Raw genomic sequence first — 23,811 nt, forward strand, 5'->3', positions numbered from 1 at the left:
GCCCACAACTTGTTGATTTCCCACTCCAACTCTATTCGGAGTTTGGGTGAATATTTGGCCGTCTTTAATGGCTTATAGATATTAGTATAACAGAATCACAACAATTTTACAGCAATTTTTTCTTTTGGAACGGTTTTTCTATCTCATTAACTCATTTATATTTGTTGATTTTTTTGATTATGTATTTGACAACTTTACTGGGAATAATTTGAATCACATAAAAAGAAGCTATTATGTAATTGTTGTAAATCTTTCGGATAATGCTACACTCCCAAAGTACAAAAGAAGTCAAGAAAATAGGCACTTTGAGAGTCTAGGTTTTATTCAACTTTACCAAAGTAAAAGTGATCTACAAATTTTTGACTTCAAAGTGTCTACTTTCTTGTCTTCTTCTGTACTTTGGGAGTCTGAGTAACATTATCCAAATCTTTTGGATCAATATAACTCATTCACCATATGAACCAATGTAATATTTATGGACTAATAATATTATGCACCTCATGTTTGAATTAGAGTCAACATGACAAAATATGAAAATCTACTCATGATTGTTTTGTCTCGTCCAGTTCTTGAGTTTAGAACAAAATTTTGATGAAGTCTCATGCTAGATAAAAAGACGCTAATGATAGAATATTTGCTCCTCTCACATCGCTTCCGATAGCTTCAGACAAGCTCGAAGAATCGAATCTTCCATTTTAAGGCACCCAAACGAAATAGTCTCAAACTCCCAAAACCAACGAATTGCGTTTCACCCACCCATTGTCGTAGTATTCTTTTTGGTGTGTGCTTCTAACTTTTCCACATACTAGTGCTATGAAGCGCACTCGCTTCAATCGTAGAGACAACTGCTGCGAAAATGTTTCTAGACCAAAAGAAAATGTCATAGAAATAACTCTTGGAAGTCAGGTCTTAATAGAACAGATTTTATTATTTAAGATGAAACCAGAAACCAAAATACTTATTTACAAAGTTGTAGGAAAATAAATCAGAGTTCCTTCAACAGCTTCCTTGAGTTAAAGACTTCAAAGTTCAAATATGAATGAGTTATACAGAGGATTTCATAGGCTTAATCTCTTCTTTAAGTTGAACAAAAGAACATTATATACCTATATATATATGTCATATCAACACATATATAGTCTGTACAGTTTGACTTAGATGCAGCAAGAATAAATCTTCTTTCGCCGCATCGAAGCATTGATACTAACAACAATTCAACAAAAGCACCTGCAAAAGTACAAGTACAGTACTGGTTTTTAGAATGCATTGCAGAAGAACAGACCTAAAATCACACGTCAAGAATTTTTATATGTACCCGCTGTCCCGCCTCAAGTCGGTGGATAGAAGATAGAGATAGAGAGAGATCTATTATAGGTGTAAACTTTCTACTTTCTCCAGCCACGTCTCAATTACAGAAAGACTTGATTAAAAGAAGAACTTTTTGCGCAGTTCATCAAGCCTGATACCGAACCCATGAGTCCAGCATCAGTGCTAGGCTGGCCAATTGCTCGTTCACGTCTGTGTAGAACTTTTACAAACTCATTCACGCTTAAAATCCCATCACGATTGGTATCAAAGACATGAAATATGATATCCACCACATTGTCTGAGAGAGTTATACCACATACCTGCCATTTGATAGTCATGAATTATCACAAAACTATGTTATGACACGATATTATTGTTATACCGTAGTGGAAGCCATAAGCAAAAAATCAATCGAAAATTACGAAGAGTTAATGATAGTAGAATTACATTGGAAGCAGCTCGTTTGAAGTCTTTCTTGGTCAATAAACCATTTAATTTCCCATATGTGAAGATTGCCAAGGACAATGGCTCCAGTCTCTTACGTAGCTCAGCAAAGGCCATGAATTCCTCCCAAGTAAACCGGATGTCTATGAGATCTGGTTTCTTATCTAATTTGTCAACCCGATCAAGGAATTTGTTTATGAGGCTCATATCTGCAGAAGCAACCATGGACAACGCGAAATCCTTCGCCGATATCGTTCCTTGTCCTTTATAGTCATAGTGAGCAAACTCTAGCCGCAATACCTAAAATTTCAACGCGAGAGTGTTTTAGCTCTGTTATTAACCAGCTTCATTGGAGGTAATGGAAAGTAAATAATAGAAAACTAGTGCATAACACGGTAAAGACTAAAGAGCCAAAAATCAGAAAGCAGATCCCTTCATTGTTTTCATGAGCTACTCAAAGCTAATGCCTATTGCACAGAATTATAATTTGATTGTTTAGTAAATGATAATACCACTCCTTCCTTTTCCCCGACTTCCATCTCGGTGTGTCTAAATATTGCTTGCATCAAACTGTCTTCTTACTAAATACTAATGAAGCCAGAAATTAATCACTTTTCGCGCATTATCTTCTAAAGTTAACAAACTAAGGGGTCACTTGGAAAATGCTGTCTTGCAAGCAGAGAATTATGGAAGCACTTCCGCAAAACATATGTTTGATCCTAGGAATCATGATATCTCAACAGTCAAAGTAGATATATTTCATCTTTGAATTCTATGTGTTATTGAGTTCCATCTAATTCAGTATAGGTAAAATACTTCAGAACATGCATGTAAGTACTAATGCAAGCATGAGACCGAAGAAGCACGTACCTCATTGTGCAAGCCTCTCAAAAAGTCGACAAATTTTTCATGTTCGAGCCCTAAGTTCCCTTCCTTGCCAAAGAAGAACTCCAACAGACCACCATTTTCTACAGATTCACCAATTTTAAGACCAACCCGTCGCCCATCTCTATGATGAGCCCCTTGCCTATGTTGACTTCGCATCAATGTCATTACTTTCTTAAACTCCTCCCGGTCTATCTCGCTGGAATTAACCAATATCAGTTATTCAACAATTGACACATAAATAAGTCGCATAAAAAGCTAACATACTGAAACAAATGAGAAAGCACGAGGCTTACATAACAGTTTGTTCCCTTAGAAAAGGTAACTACTGAGCATTATTGGGTCCGTGAGTGGTTGTTATAGGAACTCATAGATTGTTCACAAGCAAGGTTAATCAGATTAATTTTTTTTTTTTTGTGAAAGGCCGAATGACCTTAGCCACTAGCTCAATCACAATGACAGAAACAACAAGTTGAATATATAGGAGAATAGCACATCAAAGCAGTCAAACAAAACAAGTCCCAAAGAAATTATCTACCACCAAGAAAGGGCAAGAATTATACAACAAATCAACAATAACAGAGAAGTGTTCTTAGTTTTCAGCTGCAACACTTCTTTTTGAAACCTAATTGATTTAGCTAAGGATGAGCTCCTGCTCCTGAAACTTCTAGCTACAAATGAGATCAGCAGAAATCAAGGTTACGTTTAAGCGACAACTCTAGAGCTTGACGATTGCCTAGATTATGCAAGAGAAAATAATTATTGAATACAATGAAAATTTCATGCCCATCTCTTCAATGAATCCACATATTTGTTAATAGCTTAGATGAATAATCACAATGCAGATAGACTATAACATGGCTCCTTCGCTCGGAAGCAAGTACGCAACACTGTAATGTAAACAAGACTCAATTTTCATGGAAGAATGAAATACTAACCCGTTGTTGTCAAGGTCAAACATTTTGAAGGCTATGGAAAAGCTCGATTCAGGGATGCTAAGAAGAGTGACAAAGAAGATATACCTATCATAAATTGAGAACCATACAAAAGTTAGATCTCTGTTAACCAACATAAAATTACGGCATTTAGACATTCAACTCTGCATGTAGAACAGGAAAAAAAAATACAATTAAGATTTATTAAAAACCCTCTCCTTGCTATGGGGGTAGAATTGATGAACTCACTCTGCAAAGGATATAAGTCCATCATTGTTGGTATCAAAAAGCATAAAAAAGGTTGAAGTAGCACATTTCAACTGGCCGGGAGCCCTCTCCCCTCTCAAGTACCCTTCTCTAACACGCTCTGATTCAGATGGAGGAAAGACGGGAATGACTGCTCGCATTAAGTCTGCTGGTGTCATAAGAACCTCTCCTTCTGGGGTAATAATAGATGCGAAGTACTCAAAAACCTGGAAGGAAACATGTTACAAGATACATAAATATCAAGAGGTCATCATGTAAACATTAGAAATAAAATATGACCACCTAGAGTATTTCAAACCCTAATCATATCGCCTTTGAACTATGAGAAGTTGGGGACATCTCTACTCATCCCATGTTGAATCTCAAGTCGTCCGACGTCAGCATTGCAATCACGAGGCCAAGGTGGATTCTATTCTGTTAATTCATTGACATGTAAGATCCAAAACCATATAGATAATGCAAAGACTAACAACAAGAAAGTGACCTCCTTGAACAACTTAAGTAAATCAAAGTTACAAGCACAAGAACAATCAAAACCTAATCTGACAAGTAAAAAAAAACTCGAAAAGGAAAATCTGACAATCAAAATAAGGAAGCCATGAAGTATACAATTAAATCAGTATTAATCTTCTAACTTCCAAAATTAACTTTCATACCACAAAAGTTAGCTTATTGAAGTAATCAAGAAAGGGAACTATAAGTACCTTTTCAGGGGGACTTCGCATCCTAATCCGTTTTTCATAGTTAAAGAAGACCTTTCTCCTAAATGAATCTGACATAAAAAAACAAGTGTACTAAGAAAATTTGTAATTCGACAGCCAAAAAAATCCTTATCTAACCTTATTAAATGCAAACCCAATCTCTCCCAACAGTCATTGGAACAAAATAGTCAGATTGAGAAAGAAAACTAGATGAAATACAAAAGAAAAATATTTGATGAATCATTTCTTCTTTCAACCACATAAAGAGAAATGAAACTAGTATCCAAATATCATTGTCAATTTTTTTGAATATTGACTACAATGGGCAATACAAAGGCATTGATACATCTATATGATGTGATAAGCACGACAAAAATTATTCCTGGAATTGCGCTTCCATAGGGTCGAACCTGACCTAAATGATCTTGTGAATCCTCCACAATAATTGGAATTATGTTATTCATTGTTTAACTAATTAGCAGGACAAAAATTATTCTAGATCTCTGGATAAGTTTCCCATTTCGCTTGGGAATTTAATGAGCATCTGTTTCTTGGGTAAAATTTTTTATCCTGCCAGATCGATCCTATAACTTCCTGAAATATATTAATCTGCCATAAAATAATTCAACAAATCCTTAAAAAATTAGGGAAATTCAAAATTGGATCTAAATCTCATCGTCAATAAAAATCGAATGTTTCAACACAAATCGAAGTGAATTAGTGAAAAAAAGTCAGGAAGGAGTTGAAATAATGAAATTAGGGTAGTAAGAAAGTTACCCCCAAACAGGAATTTAGGTTTCTTTTTGTTAGAGGTGTCAACAAATGTTGAATGAGGTTTGGGGTCTTCTAAATCCGACGAAGAAGGAGGTGGAGTTGCATCCGTAGACCAAAACCAGAACCCTAAACCAGAAGCAAGAGAAATCCCGGAAACAGATTTGAGAAACAAACCCAAAACAGAACCAGAACTCTTGTTTTCGTTACTGTTGTTGTTGTTATCTCCAGCTCCAATTCCAGCAGATTGAGGAGGAACACAGAAGGTCGATGAAGAAGCTACAACTGATGATGATGATGATGACGGTTGATTGAAGAATGAGCGAATGGGTATGGAGGTATGACGTTGGATTCCGGCAAATCGACAGATCAACGGAGAAGATCTTTTCAGAGACATATCCCGGTGGAAGCACAGGTAGAGAGAGAGAAGAGAAGAGAATGGTAGAGAGAGAAAGTGAAGGATTGGGGGAGGAGAGAGAGAGGGAGAAATAGAGGAGGAGGATGGTGGGGGAAAACAAAATTTGACCGAGAAAATGGGGTGTGAGTTGGTAGTTAAGTGTTGGTTGGTTTTGACTTTAATTTCGGGTGGGAAGTTGGTGTGGTGGTTATTAACTTCGAAACTTCCGGTCCGTTAAATACGGCGGCGAAGGGCCGGAAGGCGCCCACTTTTTTAGAGAGAGAGAGAGAGAGTATTGTGTGCGTGCGTCCGTGGTTTTCTCATGCGAACGAGAGAGACAACCAAGAGGGAGAGGTTTGTGTGGATCTCGTTGTTCAAAAGTAACTAGGGCGCGTCTAAAGGCGCCTCTCCAAAATGCTACAGGGGCCTCCAATTTCTGTTTGACCGTAGTCAACACCCGACACCTATAGGCGCCCCCCACTTGGACTGACCAGTCCGAGGCTCAAAGTTTTGCCTCGCACTGGCCCAGTCCGAAATAAGTCGGACTGTCCAGTCCGATAGGTCTAGGATTGGCCAAGCCGAGGCCATCCTTTAGACTTGGGACTGATCACTCTTAGAGAACATAGAGAAAGTAGATCTAGGGTTTCTTCATTAATGGTTTGGATCTTCATTAATGGTGGGGTTCTTCATTACACTTGAAATTTGACAGTAGCTCTAGGCTTTCTTCATCACACTTTCGAAATTGGACAACATATCTAGGCGTTCTTCATCACGCTTTCGAAGTTGGCTGGCAAAATCTAGGGTTTTCTTTATGTTTTTGAGTTGGTTTAAGATAAAGAAAGTAGAGAGAGAAGGAAGCCGAAAACGATTGAAAATGGGTTTAGAGTTCAGGGTTTAATCTTGTGTTTAATCTTTTTGAAGATTAATGGATTTTAGTTGGTTGATTGTTAGATTGAAAATAGAGAGAGAAAGAAGAAAAACGAAGAAGAGAAGAAGATGATGGAGGTGCTCAAGAGGCCCCTATAGATGTTTTGGGAGGCACCTACAGAGGGGAAGCCCCTACAGTAGTTTTGGGAGGCGCCTACAGCCGCTCCCAAGTAACTATTATTTTAGAACGGAAGTTCTAAAGGCGCCTCTCCAAACTGTTATTGTGGTCTCCTGGCTATTGGCGTCCCCCAAATATTACAAAAGTGGTTATAGGTCCTCCCTCGGAAAACAAGCACTCCCTCTCCATCAAGTTTGACCTAACGAAAATCTCAACACCGTTGGGTTACCGTTAAGTCGCCATCCCTTGACTAATACCTAACAATTCTCATGTTCTTCTTTACTCTTTCATTCGTTAAATATATTAAAACAACCCAGTTATTTAGGAGAAAGTCTGACCGTCCCTTTTATTTTAGAGATTTGGTTGGGAACATATCCGACGGATGTATGGGCGTTATCCCACCTTGTGACCGACTCGGGGTTAACGCTGGCCCTTGGATCTTGCAGATCCAACGCTTTTGCCGCGTCCCAACTCTATCCCGAAGCCTCTAACGCGCGTCTGTTGGATCCGCACGGGTTGAACGCGAGCCGTCCAGATTTGGACGTGCTTGCTTCGTCCAGATGACCCTCAATCTAACTTTGTCCATTTTGACGTTTAGCCCTTATTTCGACCGATCTTCGTCCAAACTTTAAACCTGAATTTCTCAATCATCCGAAATCGGATTCGAGTGATTCTTGGCTCTAACTTGAAGAGCTCGACAAGACGAACACAATGGTGCATTCCGTTTCTGAGTTTGACGAGTCGAGTCGGCCAAGATCGGCTCCGATTCCAACAGAAACTTCGTTAGGTAAGTCGATTTGAGGTGACCTAACTGCCCTGTTAGAAACTACGAAGACTCGTGGCCATTAGCGTTAGTCTCGTGACAATTAGTCTAAAGGGTCATCATTCAGATCTCACGTTGTTTTATAATGAAGATTTTTGTGAAAATGAACTACTTTAAAAGATCGAAATTAGAATTTGTATCCTATAAACTCCACAAGCCATTCTATTATAGATTGTAATCCCTAAAACATTGTAAACATATAGTACTCTTACATGAAAAGTTCTATTTTTCCAAAGCACTCGACCAAATATCACATACATCTATATCATAACTAAAGTGAGTACATTGTGAACACGAGCCATGCCCATTAGTTACTCATTCTCAATCATCACCCCAAGACAAGGAGATTAAAAAGACCACACAAAAGCAAATCTTAGTCGACAAATTGAACCCAAAGGTCAAAAAGTAGACTCACCAAGGACCCAACTCTTTGATTTAATAAAGCCTGCCCTTTCTACCACCGACTATTATAAATATGGACCAAAAAGAAAAAAACAAAATTATATTTTTCTGTTGCACAATTAGAATAATATTATATAAAAAAAACTATTTTCAGTTGACTGAAAAAATATTTCAGATCTAAAATTTGGAAAAAAGAAAACCAAACATATTACTAAGCCCCCAAAAAATGGCTCAAAATTAGACAAACGATTGAGGTGGACGACCTGATTTTGCCTATATGTTAGAGTGCGCAATCTAAAATTTAGGCAAAATAAAGCCATCCACCTTGGTTGTAGCCTGATTTGGAAAAAAAAATGACACTAGTGTTTGGGAATAAGATAATCCTGACAGACTATACGAAAAATTCAATGTGACTTCTCGTGATTAGAGCTTCCAATGACTTGTATCTGCTTCTGCTCTAATAATTGGAGATCACATTGGATTTCTGTCTAGAGTATTGCCGGGCATTTCTTGTTCTGTAGCATTTAAACACAAAAAACACATACTCACTAATTTAGTAACTTCATGTAGGCTTTAAATCCTGAAACATAGCATCCCACTTGATTTCTTGGACACCAATGGCAGATGCCCAATAATCGTCACCGTCATAGTCGTTATCACCGTCCATCTTACTCCCTTCGTGACCTGGTTCATAAAACGCGGATGGGCTAGCCCCGATACTAGTTGGAAATTGAGGTGCAGGACTCATCATTCCATGTGTAAGCATCAAAGAAGAATTTGTTGAAGAAGATCTTCCTTGTTGTTTAAGCATCATTAACCTCTTCTTACTATTACTTCTCTTTAAAACAGCTCCTTTCCATCTTGATGAAGATGATGATCCAAATCTTGAAACCCTAGTTGGTGGGACAAGAACAAGTGCTTTATGATCATCATTATGAGTTAATATCCTACCAATATACTTAACCAAACATTTCTTTGTTTTCTTGATCACTGAAACCAACTTCTTTATATTCAATGAACTTCCTACTCCTAATCCTTTATCTCTCTTAGCAAGTTTGAGTATTTCTAGTCTGTGTTTAGCAATTGAGATTCCCATACTTAGAAGGAATTCATGGTTGAAGTAAGTAATATCGTCTTCTTCGAGCTCGTTGTGTGTAAAAGATGAACCATATTCATAAACTAGAGAAGGTTCAAGGTTTGTTCTTGATAACCATGTGAACCAATCCATTAATTATGGGTAATCTAAGTTTAAACCTAATAGCTCTAAGGGAAATTAGGGCTTTGTATGGGTAAGTAGTAATGATGCTTTAATGGTGGTTGTGAATATATAAGGAGGAAAAGAAAAGTTAGTGAGTGAGAGAGAGAGAGAGAGAGTAAAGGGAGAGAGAACAAAAGTAGTAGGGGAAGGGGGGTAGGTAGTCATGAAATTTTATGTTTGTGTAATTGTGTTTTCATGATGGGTTTTTATCTTTTGAAAATTTTGTTGTCTATTTTAGATAGTTGAATTTGAGAAAAAGAACAAAAGTGATAGTGATAGAAGCTAACTCCACCCACCCCACTTTTGGGAGGTTCTATAGGTGCCCGACATAATTACTTTCCGCGCCCCATTTGCACGCAAGGCCTCCTCGAATATTAGAGGTAAAAAGGCGCCTACAACAATTATGTTGGGCGTCTATAGAACTTCCCCCATCTTTTCCAACTTTTGGGCTTTCCACATCTTTGTGTGGATGGGATTTTAGTCCATGAGCCAACAACTTGATCAATTTGTCTGGGTCTCTCGTAGGCAATGTGAACCCTAACTAGATGTGGGCAAACGCCGACCAATCCCAAATTAAAATGGACATGGCTCGTTTGTAAAAATTTACTAGATCGTGGATCGAGTTGCTTAGGCCGCCTCTAAATTTTATGCACACAGTCGTCTTGCTATTCCTTTACACAAGTGTTATTGGTGTGTATATAACGATAACACGCTATGGCCAAAATTTTCCAAGATAAAATTGTACCATAAAGATAACAGAAAGCAATTACTAGAATAACTATAACATAACAAGGAAACAACAACCGTGCTACTTTAAAATTAAAATCAATTGTCATCAGTAACCCACTGTGCTTTTTCTTTAGATAGTTATTTAATTTTGTTCATCTCAAGATAACAAAACGGATGAAGAAGAAAATAAAAAAAGGCAAAGGAGAAACATTGTAGAAGAAAGAAATCTTGAAAACTCAACAAATAGTGAGAATCCAACTCTGGGGGTCTATTGTGGAGAGACACACTATTCTCTTCCCATACCATAGAATTTCCCTCATTCAAGATGATTCCCTTTACTTACTAAAAGTTTGAAGTTTTGAGAGAGATCCAAACTGTACTTAAAATAGTACAATTACTCTAAATGACATCCACCCGAACTTAAGTTCCTACAATTCACCAAAAAATATCCGTTAGTCGAAGTAATTACTAGTTAGAGACAATTTAAAGCAGAAAATTAGTTACCTTGTTTTATTTCTTCTCGTACGTGTACAAACAGACTATCAAGACTAGCCTAAGAAAAAAATTCGTAAGTCTTGCTAGCGATAGCGATCTGTCTAGCCCCTCCAATTGGTGCCACAATCATTATACTAACACCAATGATGATTGCCACCTAACAAAAACACGAAACAGAAAAACATAAATCTAAAGAAAAGATGGAAAGAATAATATTGATTAGCAAATGAGATGATAAAAAGAGAAGCTAACATTCGACACGGCAAAACTCAACCGTCCTATTACTAAGTACAATGCCTAAGCCAAATGTAATTACGTACATAATTTGCTATTTAGAAACCACTAATTGATTCATATAATTGTAGCTAAATATATAACACAAGTGCATAACCTAACTATATTTAGTTTGGACCATGAGTAATTGAGTATCCTCACAGTGGTTCCTATGTGAGCAATGAGCATGTAGTTTTTTTTTTTGTTGAAATGAGAGCATGTAGTTAGATAAACATCTACTTACCCAACAAGCAATCCAATGGAAGCTCCATCTTTTTGGTTTGTGGATGAAAAGCCACATGGCGCAAGGAATCTGCACTCAAAAAATGAATACTAAAAAGTTAAATTCTATCAAGTATTTATTTTGTTAGAAATCACTATAAAACCACTCGAAATCTACCTAGATCTTCTGAAAAACAATTTTTAAAGGTAAAATCACTTTGAAACCTTTCAACACAAGATTACAAGATAAAATTATCAAGAAATTTAGGATTTTTGAAAAATGAATTTTTATTAAGAATTTGAATGGGAGTCTTTTGAAGTTTTTCTCAGCCTCTTTTCTCAGACAATGGACTATAGATGATACCCTATAAAAAGAAAAAGAAAAATTTGATAAATATTTTAGAAAAAAATTCATAATAAAAATGGAAGAAGTCAAGAGGTACTCATTTCCAGAGTGGGTGTCTACTGGTGAAATAGGTGAACTGAGGTGCCTAGAAAATGGCGAGCGTAGAGCCGTGGGGCGCCTATAGAAGCATAGTATATCATCAAAATATATGGTATATAGAAACTTACAAAAAACGAAGTAGGTGCGAACACGAGCCCGCCAAAGAACCCCAAAAGTCCACCGAAAAAAGGAACACAAATTCCCACGAAACATGTTAACCCTGCAAATTATACGAAAACTTAAATCAGTAGTCTAGTGGTTAACAATTATCCATATGTTTTTTTAAAAATCCTGCATTTGCCCACTTCATTAGCTCATGCATCTCATTACTCGAACAAAAAACTCGGTACATGCTTATTTGTGTCTATGTTGGGTATTTGTATTTGTATCTCTCTGCTTATAGAAAAATGAATGAAGAAAAAACTACTTACCAACATATATACTACGTGCAGTGAGTCGAAGAGGTAGACCAGGAGTGAAATTCAATTTCGTTACCAAGTAACTTTCCATCGTGTCGAAAACAGGCATAGCAAACACCTATAAATATAAATCAAATATAAATACTTATTTATCATCAGCCATTCTTCTGAAATGTTAGTGATTCAAAACCAACCGAATAGGCAGCGCAACTAATCTTTTTATTAAGACAATTCGTAAAATAATTGAATGCTAGAATTATGTGAATATTAAGTACCTGATAACTTCCAAGGACGTGAAGAAAAACCATCAAATTAGCAATAGCGATAAGCCAAGGTGGATGATCTAATGAAACGAGTACATCATCTTCAACAACATTGCCAAAAGCAAAAAACCCAGAAATAGCAACAGGGAAATAACACAAAGCTACAATTATATAAGCAGTCGTTACTCCCTTCCACATTGGTTTTTTTGAAGGTTTCTCAGGTGTGGAAGGAATAGTTGCTTGAATTTCCAAAACAACGCTATGACCGGCAAAGGCAAATGCTACTGTTCCAATGGCAGAAAATACATCGAATACTTGGTCCATCGTTGTTGTTCCTCTTACTCCATAATTTGGAGTTTCATGTGCTTTTACACCATGAACAATTGATGCAACACATGCTATTCCTGAGTAGCTGCAATCAATCGAAAGTCATTGTTATTAGAGAAAATACTAATGATTTATCGACCTCTATACATGTCGCGAAAAAGATGACAGACTAAGATACTTAATCCATCATGGCCAACCATCTCAGCCGTCAGTCTGCTGTCGGCTAACCTTTTTCTGATCAAGCATCATTTTGGTTAATTGGTATACAGTTCAAGATTCAATAGTCAAGATATAAGTACAATCATCTATATATGTTTTTTTTTGGGAAAATGGACTACAAGAGCCACCATTACACGACATTGATACATCACTATAACTGTCTGATTTGAGCCTTAAAGACCACATACGTCTTCTTTTAAAGGTCATTCTAAGGGGTCTAAAGCCCATCTGATCTACATCTACTTTATTTACTCAAGTTCAATAAGTCATGAATTTGCACTTGGACGAACCTAAGATCTCCATGTTGCAGAGTAGGTGTCCAACCACTATACCAAGAGATGGTGGACTGACGAACAATCAGTTAGTCATCATAATTTTGAGAGTACTAGATGTAGATGGTTATCAGCTGAGGGCAACCGACAGGCCCGTGCAGTGGGGGGTGCGAGCAGGGCGCTCGCACTGGCCCCCCACCAATAAGGGCCCATTTCCATTTAAAACTCTTTCAGTATATATATAAGAACTGATGGGTTGAAACATGTTGACATACACCCAGCTCAGTTGGTAGCGTACAATGCCTTCCAATCAATTGACGCAAGTTCGATCCACGGCTACCCCGATTTTTGCTCATAAGTGAGTATAGATCCTTAAACTAAATATTATAAAAATGTTTTTCTATGACAATTTTTTTCAAAATACATTTGGATCCCATGGTTTTTATCGATCTAATGATATATTTTGTTTTTTATGTATCGTTGGTACTGAAGTCAGGGGGGCCTAAATTCAAATTTCGCACGGGGACCCCAAATTCTCAGGCACAGCCCTGGCAACCGATCAAACGATCAGGGACAACTTCCTAAATCACCCCTGTTTTTTATTACCATGTTGCCCTCAGTTTTGTACAATAGACTCATTTCCCCCTAAAACCACAGTTCATCAAGCTTGGTTTCATTTGGGAATAAGTCCAAATATTAATTACATATTATAATTTTATAAATATTTATAAATATAAGAGTGATAAAAGTAAAAAAAAAAAAAGGTTTACCTAAATGACATGACAGCTGCAAGGAGGGAGACTGCTTTTAGTGAATTGAAATTTGGAGATTGAGAGAGAACTAGTTCAAGAACACCATAAAACATGATGAAATAGGTTTGCCTTATATAACTTAATTGTGGGAAAAGTAAATCCAAGAATTTTTTGAGAGATTTTCCACCAGTAACCATATAAACTATATCAGAAGCTATTTGAACTGTTAGTTGTTGAGGCATTACTATCCAGTACCCTAATTTTGCTCCAAATGCATATTGACCTAGTTCAGGGTACCTATCATATCTCTTCCCTGGTACTACTTCATGTAACTCCACTAGTTGCCATAATGAGTAAAGTGTTATCACCCATGACATTGCTATTGCTGTTATTCCTGGTACCCTGCATTTCCGTGATTCGTAAATTATGTGTAAATGATCAGGAAAATTATCAGATTGACGGTCTACACGACCAAATACAAGAAACCAACAAAAAACCCAAATAAAGTTTTGCTTACAAAAGAAATATTTCGTCTTCTTTTTCGTTTTCTAAGTCTAGAAGACTAATGTTTCAACAAAAAAATAAAAGTCTAGAAGACTAAAATACAGTTTTGGTTTTTGTATATTATGAACAAATGAAAATTTATTGGACGATTATAAAAAAACCAAAGTCACATTTTGTTTGTAAAAGAGAAATCTATCTTCATTTTTCATCTGTTCAAAACGCACGAACTTGTGTTTTCATAAAAGAGAGACATTCCAAATTTCTATCGATAGATATGGCATTCTCTTTTCAAATAACTTAATCTATAAATCTTACACTGTAAACCTTAAAACTTAAAATCCTATATTTTTATATGAGAGAGTTACCATCCAAGTTGGGATAATGAGTATGGTAATCCAAGAACCCCAGCACCAACCATGGCAGTGACATTGTGGAATGTGGCATACCACCATTTGGCCTCTCTTGATGCTGTAATTGGTAACCAGTTATCCAATTGCCTCTCCTGTTGGCTTCCTGTCCCTTCTGTTCTATTCACCTCATTCCTCTATAAATACAATTAACTTAATAAGGAGTCCAAGCAAGTGCATTAGAATATAGGAAATGCTATATTACCTAAAAAAATTCAACATTTTTTTTTGAAAGAAAAATCCAACATCTTTAAAAAAAAAATTGAAGGGTTTAAATGAAGATGCCAGTATTTTCGTAAAAACTAACATGAACTATTTTTGTAGAGTCCGAATATGGACTATTCATTTTCCATATTGTCAAACTCGTTGTCAAAATTTTTTGGGGAAAATAGCGAGATCCTCAAGGATACTCTTTACTTTTGTAATTCATAATCGAAGAAAAACATGTTAAAGCAGGAGAAAATGACTATTATAACAATTTGCTTGCACCAAAATATATTATTGTTGAATAGAGATGCAAGAAATACCATTAAAGGATCCAAAATGCTTTCTCGATCCCTCCATTGTGTTTGTTCCTCTATTGACTGTGCATTATTAATATTTCACAAAAATATTTGTAAAATTCAAAAACAGAAAAAAATAATATATAAAATAATGATGAAATCAAATGATCTCGTACCTATCAATCATTTTATCATAAAAATTATATAAAGACTGTTTCGAGTAAATAAAATAGAAATCTGGTTCGTCTTTTTCAAATCAAATGACGTTGTTTAAATCATTTAATTATAAATTGTAAAAAAAATTATTTAAACAACACAAATTGTTGTTCTTCTTACATACCGGGGAAGGACGACCGGGAGTCGTCATATTTAGAACGATAAAGTGTTTTTGTTTCAGAGAGAAACAAGGGAACAAAAATGAAGAATTAGACAAATAATTTTATAGAGGAGAAGAGAAGAACAAATGGGGGTTTGAGGTGGTTTATATAGGTTTAAGATTTAGGAGTAAAATTCAAAATGAATACAGATTAGGTTGAGATAGTCATCATTTGGACTGGATAAAGATACTCATCATTTGAATGTTTATTATAGAAATGGGAATGGAGATTCACATTCCAATCATAGAGGAGAAGTCTAGATTTGAATTTTGTGTTTCACCACTATACATGATCAAATAATAATTATTAATATTTTTGTGATCAACTATATTGAAAACTTTACTAAATATTAGTAAGAATAAAAGTCAAATTCTTAACTACTAATAACTCCATTTAGATGTAAATTGTTTTCCCTTGCTTTTTCCTTAAAAATAACTTTTGACAGGCTGGAATAGAATATGAAAGGAGAAAGATATAGTATAACATTTATTATTGTTTATTTTTTGTTATTTTCGGAGCTATCAATATTTTGGTGGTATTCTCCCATCCATCAATCTTTCTTTTACTCTGATTGGGCAAAAGCCCCAAAATGGCCCTAAATGAGATGCAGGTCCAGGTCAGAAAAAGAATGAGATGCAGGTCCAAGGGTTAGGTTCCACATTTGAAAGACAGTAATGACCTTGTGAATTTCGGTATTTACTGAAATGCCATCTTTACTCTCTCTCTACAAATCACCCGAAACGAAATCGACTACTCTCTCTCTACAAATCACCCGAAAATCTTCTCATCCATCTTCCTCATTTCCCCTTCCAACAAATCTCCATCGAAAAACTTTTATTCGTTGCAACAAGACATTTACAACAAACAATATGTTTCGAAATAGTAAGTTTTTCCTACTCTCTTACCAAGATTGAACAAAAAAACCCTAAATCTTAAAATCTCCTTTTTCACCACTGATAAACGAAGAACACATAATCAACAGTTAAAAACCGTAAGTTTCCTCTTCATTCTCCAACTTCTTCTTCTTGTTTTTGTTAAAAAATCAAATCAACAACCTTTTGTTGATTTGGGGAAGAAATATTAAGATTCGGTTTTGTGTTTCTGCTCTTTAAAGACCGTGTTTTTTTTTTCTTCAACCTATTTTACTTGATGCCTTCTTACGAATGTGTGTTGATTCTCCACTTTCCATGGTGCAAAACAAACCCTAGGAAGAACAAAGGGTGAGAAGAACAAACCCTAGGAAGAAAAAGGTAAATATGACTAACTTGTTCCCTGTACACATGTTTGTTCCTGACCACTAATTTGTTCACTGTAAACATATTTGTTCCTTGGATATTTCTATTACAGATGTAGTTACCACTAAATGTTCATCTTTTACAAGAAACACCTGTTGAGCCCACTATCTCTGTTGTGAGTAAGCAAAAGAACACGACAAAAATATGACTAGCATTATATGAAAGAGTCCCAAGAGGGATGAGAAAGAGAATTGAAGATGAAGTGTCTTAAATGTTGTTGTTGTTGTGCCAAGTCTATACATTCGTTTAATACAATTTTTGTAGCATTTACTGTACTTTTGCTCACGCGCTAACGCACCTGTAATGTACTAAACAAGAATATATGTTTTGGAACAATTATGTTTTTGTGAAACTTAGTTTAGAAAGCGTTCAAAGTATACATAAGCAAACGTACAGTACATTTGTAAATGTACAGTACATTCTGAAATGTGCAGTACATTCCCAAATGTACTCCACATAGAATTTTGCAACCCATATTATGAAATGTGTATTTTCCACATTTTGAAATGTGCAGTACATTAAGAAATCTACAACACACATTTTTCTTTATATTATACATTTTCTTATAAACTGGACACTTTTGTACTGGGAATTATCTTGTGTACCGGGAATTTTATGTACTAGCCATTTGGTTATGTACTAGACACTTTTGTACCGGAAATTTGCTTGTGTACCGGGAATTTGGTCATGTACTAGCCATTTGGTCATGTACTAGACACTTTTGTACTCGAAATTTTCTTGTGTACCGAGAATTGTTTCATGTACTAACTATTTGGTACATGCTATTTGGTTATGTTCGGGAATTGTTCCTAGTACAAAAGTGTCTCGAACATAACCAAATAGCTAGTACATAGAACATTTCCTGGTACACAAGAAAATTCCCAGTATAACAGTGTCTAGTACATTTAGTCATATACTAGACTTTTTGTACTGAGAATTTGTTTGTGTACCTGGAATTGTTTTATGTACTGGTCATTTGGTTATATACTAGACACTAGTAAAATATTCGAACGAAACTATCACATTGCAACCTTCACAAAATAAGGAAAAAGATAGAAATATAAGACGAAGGAAACTAAAAAATGTACAGTAAACTTCCACATAACAAGGAAATGTGGGAACTGAGTGGGAACGATAGAATGTAGCGGGAACTGGGGAATATACATTACATTTCAACACGTAAACGTATATCTATGACGTTAAATATAACAAAAAATGGTACAATATCTAAGAGAACTGGGAGATCTCGCCAAATCCGGATATAGTTGCTTTAGATCCAGATTTTTTGCTTTAGATCTCGTCAAATCCGGATATCTGGAGCCATATTACTATGTTGTTCAAAAGCTTTGCAGAATTCAATTTAACTTCGACAATCAACCATTGCTAAAACCTCAAGCAACTAAACCGACTGAAATTAGCATGAAATTAAAATTACCTGAAAATCAAGACAGATTAGTTAGAACCTGAAAACCTCTTAAGCAATCTCAGATCTAATTTTGCACAAATTGAAATTTCCCTAAAACCCGTGCATCTCTGTTCAAGAAAAGATTTCTTCCCGATTAAATTTGAAACCGAATCTGACTCCTCCCAAACCCTAAACCATTCCAAAATATTTCTAGATCGGGTTTTTCAAAAATATTTCTTCACCATTAAACTTTCACCGAATCTGACTTCTCCAAAACCCTAAATCATTCAAAATATTTCCAGATCTGTTTTTTCCAAAGTATTTTTTCACCATTAAACTTTCACCAAATTTGTTCAAGAAATCAAACCGAATCTGACTTCTCCAAAACCCTAAACCATTCCAATATTTCTTCACCAAATTTGTTAAAGAAATTCCTTATAGAGAGAAATAAGAGAGGTCTTGAAACTTCCTAAAGAGAAAAAGAATAGATCTCTGAAAATTTCTAGAAAGAGAGAGAGAGAATGTAACGAAAATAAAGAGAATTAATGGTAGTAGGATAAAAAGACACATTTTTTGTTGTACCTCTTATCTCGGGCCCACAAAAAAACTCACAAATTGGACCGGGTTCTCCCACTTTTTCGCCCATTCACTCATTTTGGATTATTTTAAGGGTTAATTTCGTTTTGGCCCCTAATTTATAACCAATTGGCCGATTGACTCCCATAAGTGCCTAGATTTTCTAATTTACTCTACTGATGTCCGAGTCTAACCTTCCAAATCTATCCTAATAGCATTTCTATAATTTATTTACTTTTTGTCATCTTGTCACTTAATTCTTCTCTATTTTCCACCTCAACTTCTTCAACATAAAAAAGTCGAGAATTTTCCACTTCACCTTCTTTAACATAAGAAAGTCAGACCTAGAACCCCTTTGAGGTTAGAAAAGAAAAGAGAGTAGGGAGATAGAAGATAGGAGAGAGAAAAGGGGGAAAAAAAAAGAGTAAAAAGGTGGAAAAAGTCGTCAACCAGTTGGTCACAAATTGTGGACCAAAACATAATCAACCCTTATTTCAAAGATATACTTTTAAATAGTACGCAAAAAAAATAAACCAAACAGAATCACGGTGTAATTTATCAACAACTTCGTTATAAATCTAGAATCAAACCAAAAGAAAAAAATATAATCCAAACCATCCTGGAAACAAAACTGAACTTCAAGTTCTTAAAAGGATAGTAAGATAACAACCGAAATATGTTTTTCATCCAATAAAATTCCCTTCGTTTACACTAAAAATCTTATTTTTCCCCGAGATTTTAGAATTTCACAATATAGTATATGATTCTGAATGACCTCCATCGAATACCTCTTCCTGTTAATCAGGAAAAGAATAGTTAGTCAAAGTAATTAATAGTGATAACAATTTGAAGTGGAAAATTAATTTACCTTATTTTATTTCTTCTCGGATATGTACAACTAGGTATCAAGACGAGTCTAAGAAAAAAACTTGTAAGACTGACTTGAGACGATGATCTGTCGAATTCCTCCAATTGGAGCCAAAATCATTACAGCAACACCAAGGATAATTGATATCTAACAAAAACGTTATAAAGCCAAAAGTCATAAAGAAAAATATTTAATTAGAGAACAAGATAAGATGAGATTTTAATGAAGTAAAGGTGAGCACAATTTTGTTCCACAAAAAAAAAGTAGACGGTGAGTACGCAAACTAAGTTTATTTCTACTCACCCAACTAGCAAGATAATGAAAGCTGAATCTTTTTGATTTAAAGATGACTAGCCACATGATGCAAGGAATCTGCAGTCAAATAAAAATTAGTTATGTATTTTTCATAAATATTACTTAGTTGTATAAGACAAGTATCAAGTACTTTAATTTTTCAAAAATCTTGATACCATTTAATTGTAAAAATGAAGTATCAAAAATATATCTATATTATTATTATTATCATTTAAATAGATGATCGTAAAAACTTACGTAATACGAGATAGGCGTGAAAAAGAGTCCTCCAAAGAACCCCAATAGTCCACCGAAGAAAGGAACACATACTCCTACGAAACATGTTAACCCTGTAATTTTTATGAAACAACTTGGTCAGTAAATTAGATTATGTTTCTCGACAGTTATCAATATTTTCTTTACAAATTTATGGTCCGCCTAGTTAATTAGCTTATGCTCGTGAAGAAAAAAAATTACAAACGAAACCACTTACCAACATATATACTTCGTGCAATGAGTCGAAGACGTAGACCAGGAGTGAATTTCAAATTCTTTACTAAACAACCTTCAATTTGGTCGAAAACCGGCATAGCAAATACCTAAAATATACAAATAAAATTTCTTATTAGCATCATAATATAATAGTTTCTAAATTAAACAGGCTTACATCTTTATCTCATAATCTTACTCAAAAGTTGTTGTGATACTACTTTAACCGCATCTTTATGATCAACTATTTTTTGAGTTGTTAAATAACTTTAAATCGACGTAATGAATTATGCTACTATAAGACTACGAGTAAAACTATAGATGTTATGTACCTGATAACTGCCGAGGACGTGAAAAAAGACCATTAAGTTGGCAATAGCAATAAGCCAAGGAGGATGATCTAATGAAACAAGTAAATCATCTTCGACCGAATTCCCAAAAGCATAAAAACCAGAAATAGCAACCGGGAAATAGCACAAAGCTACTATTATATAAGCAAGAACAACTCCTTTCCACATAGGTTTCTTTGAAGGTTTCTCTGGTGTTGATGGAATAGTTGCTTGAATTTCCAAAACAACACTATGTCCAGCAAATGCAAATGCTACTGTTCCCACTGCACAAAATATATCCAATACTTTGTCTGTTGTTGTTATCCCTCTTACTCCATAATTTGGTTTTACATTTGTTGTTATACCATGAACTATTGATGCAACACAAGCTATTCCCGAGTAACTGGAATACAAATTAGTTTAAAACCATTGTTAGAGGACAGGTTGATTAATTGATCAATTGTGATACTTGGCCTAAAAAAGCCAGTCGAAGACCTATGTAGTCCGGCAGGATGGGCCAACTATGTTAGAGAGATATTTGGCCCATCAAAGTCATCCACGACTTTTCTACCGGGGCACCACAATTCCAAAATATATAAGAGTGAAGCTTAAATAAAATAAAGAGAAAAGTTAAGATTTAATCACCTAAATGACATGATAGCTGCAAGGAGGGAGAGTATTTTTAGTGAATTGAAATTTGGAGTTTGAGAGAGAAGTAATTCAAGACCACCAAAAAATAGGATGAAATAGGTTTGCCTTATGGAACTAAATTGTGGAAAGAGTAAATCCACACATTTCTTTAGAGATTTTCCACCAGTAACCATATAAACTATATCAGAACCTACTTGAACTGATAGTTGTTGAGGCATTACTATCCAGTACCCTAATTTCTTTCCAAATGCGTATTGACCTAGTTCCGGATACCTATCATGTCTTGTCCCAGGCTCTACCTCGTGTAACTCCACTAATTGCCATAATGTATAAAGTGTTATCAACCATGATAGCGCTATTGCTGTGATTCCACCTACCCTGCAATTTTCGTATATCACTAATTAAGTATCGTAAAAATAATTAGAGGTCTACATAAAAATAATTAGAGGTTTACATAAATCATAGAAAGAAAACCATAAAGACTTTGTGACAAGGACCCAATTGTAAGACCTAAACTATAAGAGTAAGAATATCAATTATACCATCCAAGTTGAGATAATGCATATGGTAATCCAAGAACTCCAGCACCAACCATGGCAGTGACATTGTGAAATGCCGAATACCACCACTTTGCCTCTCTTGATGCTGTAATTGGTAGCCAACTCTCCAAATTCCTTTCTTGTTGAGTTCTTGTCCCTTGGGAACTATTAGCCTCATTCTCCTACCAAATACAAGTTCCTTATTAGACTATATACTTCATAGGAGAAATGAATGAAACCCTCATAATTTTTTTCATTCAGCCATTACTAGTTGAAGAATTTTTTTATATTCTTTTATTTAAATCAAATGTCAAGAAAAAAAGACAAAATATAAGATGGTAAAACTATTTTTTTTTTTCATCAAAAGACGATTGAAAAAGATAAAAGACAAATAAGAAAGAATATATATGTGCAACAAATGAATAACATTATAATTGTCTAATAATTTCATTATTTTTTTTTACTTTAAAATAGTAGATATATTATTTAGTGAAATTTTTTAATATAATAGAATGAGTGTCAATTTTGAAATTACAAAAACAGATGAACAGAGATGCAAAAAATACCATCAAAGGATCCAAAATGCTTTCTTGATCCCCCCTTAGTGTTTGTTGCTCTCTTGACTGTTCATTATTAATGTTTCAATGTAAATCTAAAAAAAACTTAAGAAGAAAAGTAAACCCTAGTCCTCTTGATCCTTAGTAAAACCTAATAAGAACGATCAAATCAAATCAATTTTTAATTAAAAAAAATATGATACCCACAAGTTTTTTTTATTAAGAAACACAAAGAAAATCTAATTTTTTAAATAAATATATGTGATTAACAAAAATACTATTAAACTAATTTGATTAGGAATTACTTCATTAATAATCATATACATACCAAGGGAGCATGAAAAATATTCGTCATTGTCAAGAAGAGAAAGTAGTCTTGGTTTAAGAACTAAGATAAAAGTAAATAATCTCCAAAACTTCTTTAATAACTTCCTTAAGGAAGAAGGGATAACGAAAGGGTTTATAGATGGTTTATATAGGTTTAGGGTTTTGGGTAAACCTCCAGATAAATCTCATGTTAGATCAGATTTACTAGTAGTTAGATAGAATAAGTCAAGCTTATCTAATAAAAACCTATTTTTAGTTATTTAGTTAGAATAAGTCAAGTTGGACTACTAACAACCTATATTTTTTTTTTTATCTAAAATTACTCACTTCATGTTTGACTGGAATACACTTGTAAATGTCTCTCGTCTGGTTAATCTTTTATTTCTAACTAAAGAAAAATAATAATAATAATAATATAGTAAAGTATTCCGATTATAAAAAAATCATATAATTTAGTCGGATAGTCGTTCTTTTTTATAACTTAAAATTTTTATATAGGATGACAATTGTTTTTTTTTTTTTTACGTTACATTCATTTTAAAAGAACGTGATACAATATTTTTGTGTTGTAAAGATTTTGGTCGAATAAATTTGACTTATGGAGCAACCTCATTTCGAGTAAAAAAATTAACTAGCTAGTTTGGTTTTTAACTCTTAATCTTCATCTGCACCTGCACCCGCACCCTCACAACCATCGACCACAACTACCCCCCACAACCACCACTTCCATCTTAACGATCACCATCATTATTTTCATTTTTCCTCCCCTTCTTTTTCCATCTCCACAATCAATTCTCTCTCTAAAATCTAGGAAAGGGGTTTTCTTTCGAGGGATTACCCTTCACTGTGTGATTGGGATAAAATCTTTCTTCACATGTGAAGGGAGAATCCCCTTTCTCTGCGGAGAAGGGGAAGTTTCACCTTTTACTATACCATTAGTGGTCAGTGGCGAAGCCAGAAGCTTTTCTTTGTGGGGGCACTGTTGAACAGTAAAAAAAAGAATACCTTCATTAATGACGAATTGCAGACCTTCAATAG

The 23,811-nt window shown here is 34.9% G+C and overlaps 4 protein-coding genes across 7 annotated transcripts; all 4 read right to left on the reverse strand.

Moving 5' to 3' along the window:
* Positions 1–909: 909 nt before the first annotated feature.
* Positions 910–9,417, reverse strand: LOC147532205 (calcium-binding EF hand family protein). Of its 2 annotated transcripts, none has more exons than XM_086649549.1 (8): positions 8,524–9,417; positions 4,544–4,611; positions 3,822–4,045; positions 3,576–3,659; positions 2,623–2,836; positions 1,756–2,052; positions 1,316–1,628; positions 910–1,227 (listed from the first exon to the last, which is right to left on the reverse strand). In XM_086649549.1, the coding sequence occupies exons 2-7, from the start codon at positions 4,562–4,564 to the stop codon at positions 1,410–1,412; spliced, it is 1,059 nt and encodes a 352-aa protein (XP_086505675.1). In that variant the 5' UTR covers positions 4,565–4,611; positions 8,524–9,417; the 3' UTR covers positions 910–1,227; positions 1,316–1,409. The 2 variants fall into 2 exon arrangements, with proteins under 2 accessions (XP_086505675.1, XP_086505674.1); XM_086649548.1 differs by lacking the exon at positions 8,524–9,417 and adding an exon at positions 5,318–7,658.
* Positions 8,541–9,206, reverse strand: LOC147532206 (Sterile alpha motif (SAM) domain-containing protein). The gene has a single exon (XM_086649553.1). It carries the CDS (start codon positions 9,204–9,206, stop codon positions 8,541–8,543), a length of 666 nt encoding a protein of 221 aa, XP_086505679.1.
* Positions 9,418–10,249: 832 nt separating the features above from the next.
* Positions 10,250–15,766, reverse strand: LOC147532207 (lysine histidine transporter-like 5). Of its 2 annotated transcripts, XM_086649551.1 has the most exons (9): positions 15,091–15,766; positions 14,522–14,700; positions 13,671–14,054; positions 12,095–12,494; positions 11,832–11,937; positions 11,529–11,620; positions 10,978–11,046; positions 10,470–10,617; positions 10,250–10,393 (listed from the first exon to the last, which is right to left on the reverse strand). In XM_086649551.1, exons 1-8 carry the CDS (start codon positions 15,091–15,093, stop codon positions 10,519–10,521), a joined length of 1,332 nt encoding a protein of 443 aa, XP_086505677.1. In that variant the 5' UTR covers positions 15,094–15,766; the 3' UTR covers positions 10,250–10,393; positions 10,470–10,518. The 2 variants fall into 2 exon arrangements, with proteins under 2 accessions (XP_086505677.1, XP_086505676.1); XM_086649550.1 differs by lacking the exon at positions 10,250–10,393 and having other exon boundaries at positions 10,476–10,617; positions 15,407–15,491.
* Positions 15,767–19,250: 3,484 nt separating this feature from the next.
* Positions 19,251–22,977, reverse strand: LOC147532208 (lysine histidine transporter-like 5). 2 transcript variants are annotated; one of them, XM_086647030.1, is made up of 10 exons: positions 22,775–22,888; positions 22,456–22,512; positions 21,893–22,071; positions 21,345–21,728; positions 20,703–21,102; positions 20,375–20,480; positions 20,140–20,231; positions 19,891–19,959; positions 19,588–19,734; positions 19,251–19,513 (listed from the first exon to the last, which is right to left on the reverse strand). In XM_086647030.1, the coding sequence occupies exons 1-9, from the start codon at positions 22,799–22,801 to the stop codon at positions 19,636–19,638; spliced, it is 1,413 nt and encodes a 470-aa protein (XP_086503156.1). In that variant the 5' UTR covers positions 22,802–22,888; the 3' UTR covers positions 19,251–19,513; positions 19,588–19,635. The 2 variants fall into 2 exon arrangements, with proteins under 2 accessions (XP_086503156.1, XP_086503157.1); XM_086647031.1 differs by lacking the exon at positions 22,456–22,512 and having other exon boundaries at positions 22,775–22,977.
* Between the last annotated feature and the right edge of the window lie 834 nt (positions 22,978–23,811).

Source organism: Eschscholzia californica, unplaced genomic scaffold (genome assembly GCF_041429995.1).
Source record: "Eschscholzia californica isolate CP2 unplaced genomic scaffold, dmEscCali1.0.p SCAF_6, whole genome shotgun sequence".
Classification (NCBI taxonomy): domain Eukaryota; kingdom Viridiplantae; phylum Streptophyta; class Magnoliopsida; order Ranunculales; family Papaveraceae; genus Eschscholzia; species Eschscholzia californica.

What these genes read in the sequence shown, in the direction of transcription:
- LOC147532208 (XM_086647030.1), bottom strand. Translation starts at nt 22,801, where the DNA reads ATGACGAATATTTTTCATGCTCCCTTG. An exon ending in GCAGCTATCATGTCATTTAG is followed by an intron (nt 21,103 to 21,344) that starts GTGATTAAATCT and finishes TTTGTATTCCAG; the next exon opens with TTACTCGGGAATAGCTTGTG. An exon ending in TCACGCCTATCTCGTATTAC is followed by an intron (nt 19,960 to 20,139) that starts GTAAGTTTTTAC and finishes ATTTGACTGCAG; the next exon opens with ATTCCTTGCATCATGTGGCT.
- LOC147532206 (XM_086649553.1), bottom strand. Translation starts at nt 9,206, where the DNA reads ATGGATTGGTTCACATGGTTATCAAGAACAAACCTTGAACCTTCTCTA.
- LOC147532205 (XM_086649548.1), bottom strand. Translation starts at nt 5,708, where the DNA reads ATGTCTCTGAAAAGATCTTCTCCGTTGATCTGTCGATTTGCCGGAATC. An exon ending in ACCTAAATTCCTGTTTGGGG is followed by an intron (nt 4,612 to 5,317) that starts GTAACTTTCTTA and finishes TTTTTATGTCAG; the next exon opens with ATTCATTTAGGAGAAAGGTC. An exon ending in TGCGAAGTCCCCCTGAAAAG is followed by an intron (nt 4,046 to 4,543) that starts GTACTTATAGTT and finishes GTTTCCTTCCAG; the next exon opens with GTTTTTGAGTACTTCGCATC.
- LOC147532207 (XM_086649550.1), bottom strand. Translation starts at nt 15,433, where the DNA reads ATGACGACTCCCGGTCGTCCTTCCCCG. An exon ending in TCATTATCCCAACTTGGATG is followed by an intron (nt 14,055 to 14,521) that starts GTAACTCTCTCA and finishes ACGGAAATGCAG; the next exon opens with GGTACCAGGAATAACAGCAA. An exon ending in TCGCACCTACTTCGTTTTTT is followed by an intron (nt 11,047 to 11,528) that starts GTAAGTTTCTAT and finishes TTTTGAGTGCAG; the next exon opens with ATTCCTTGCGCCATGTGGCT.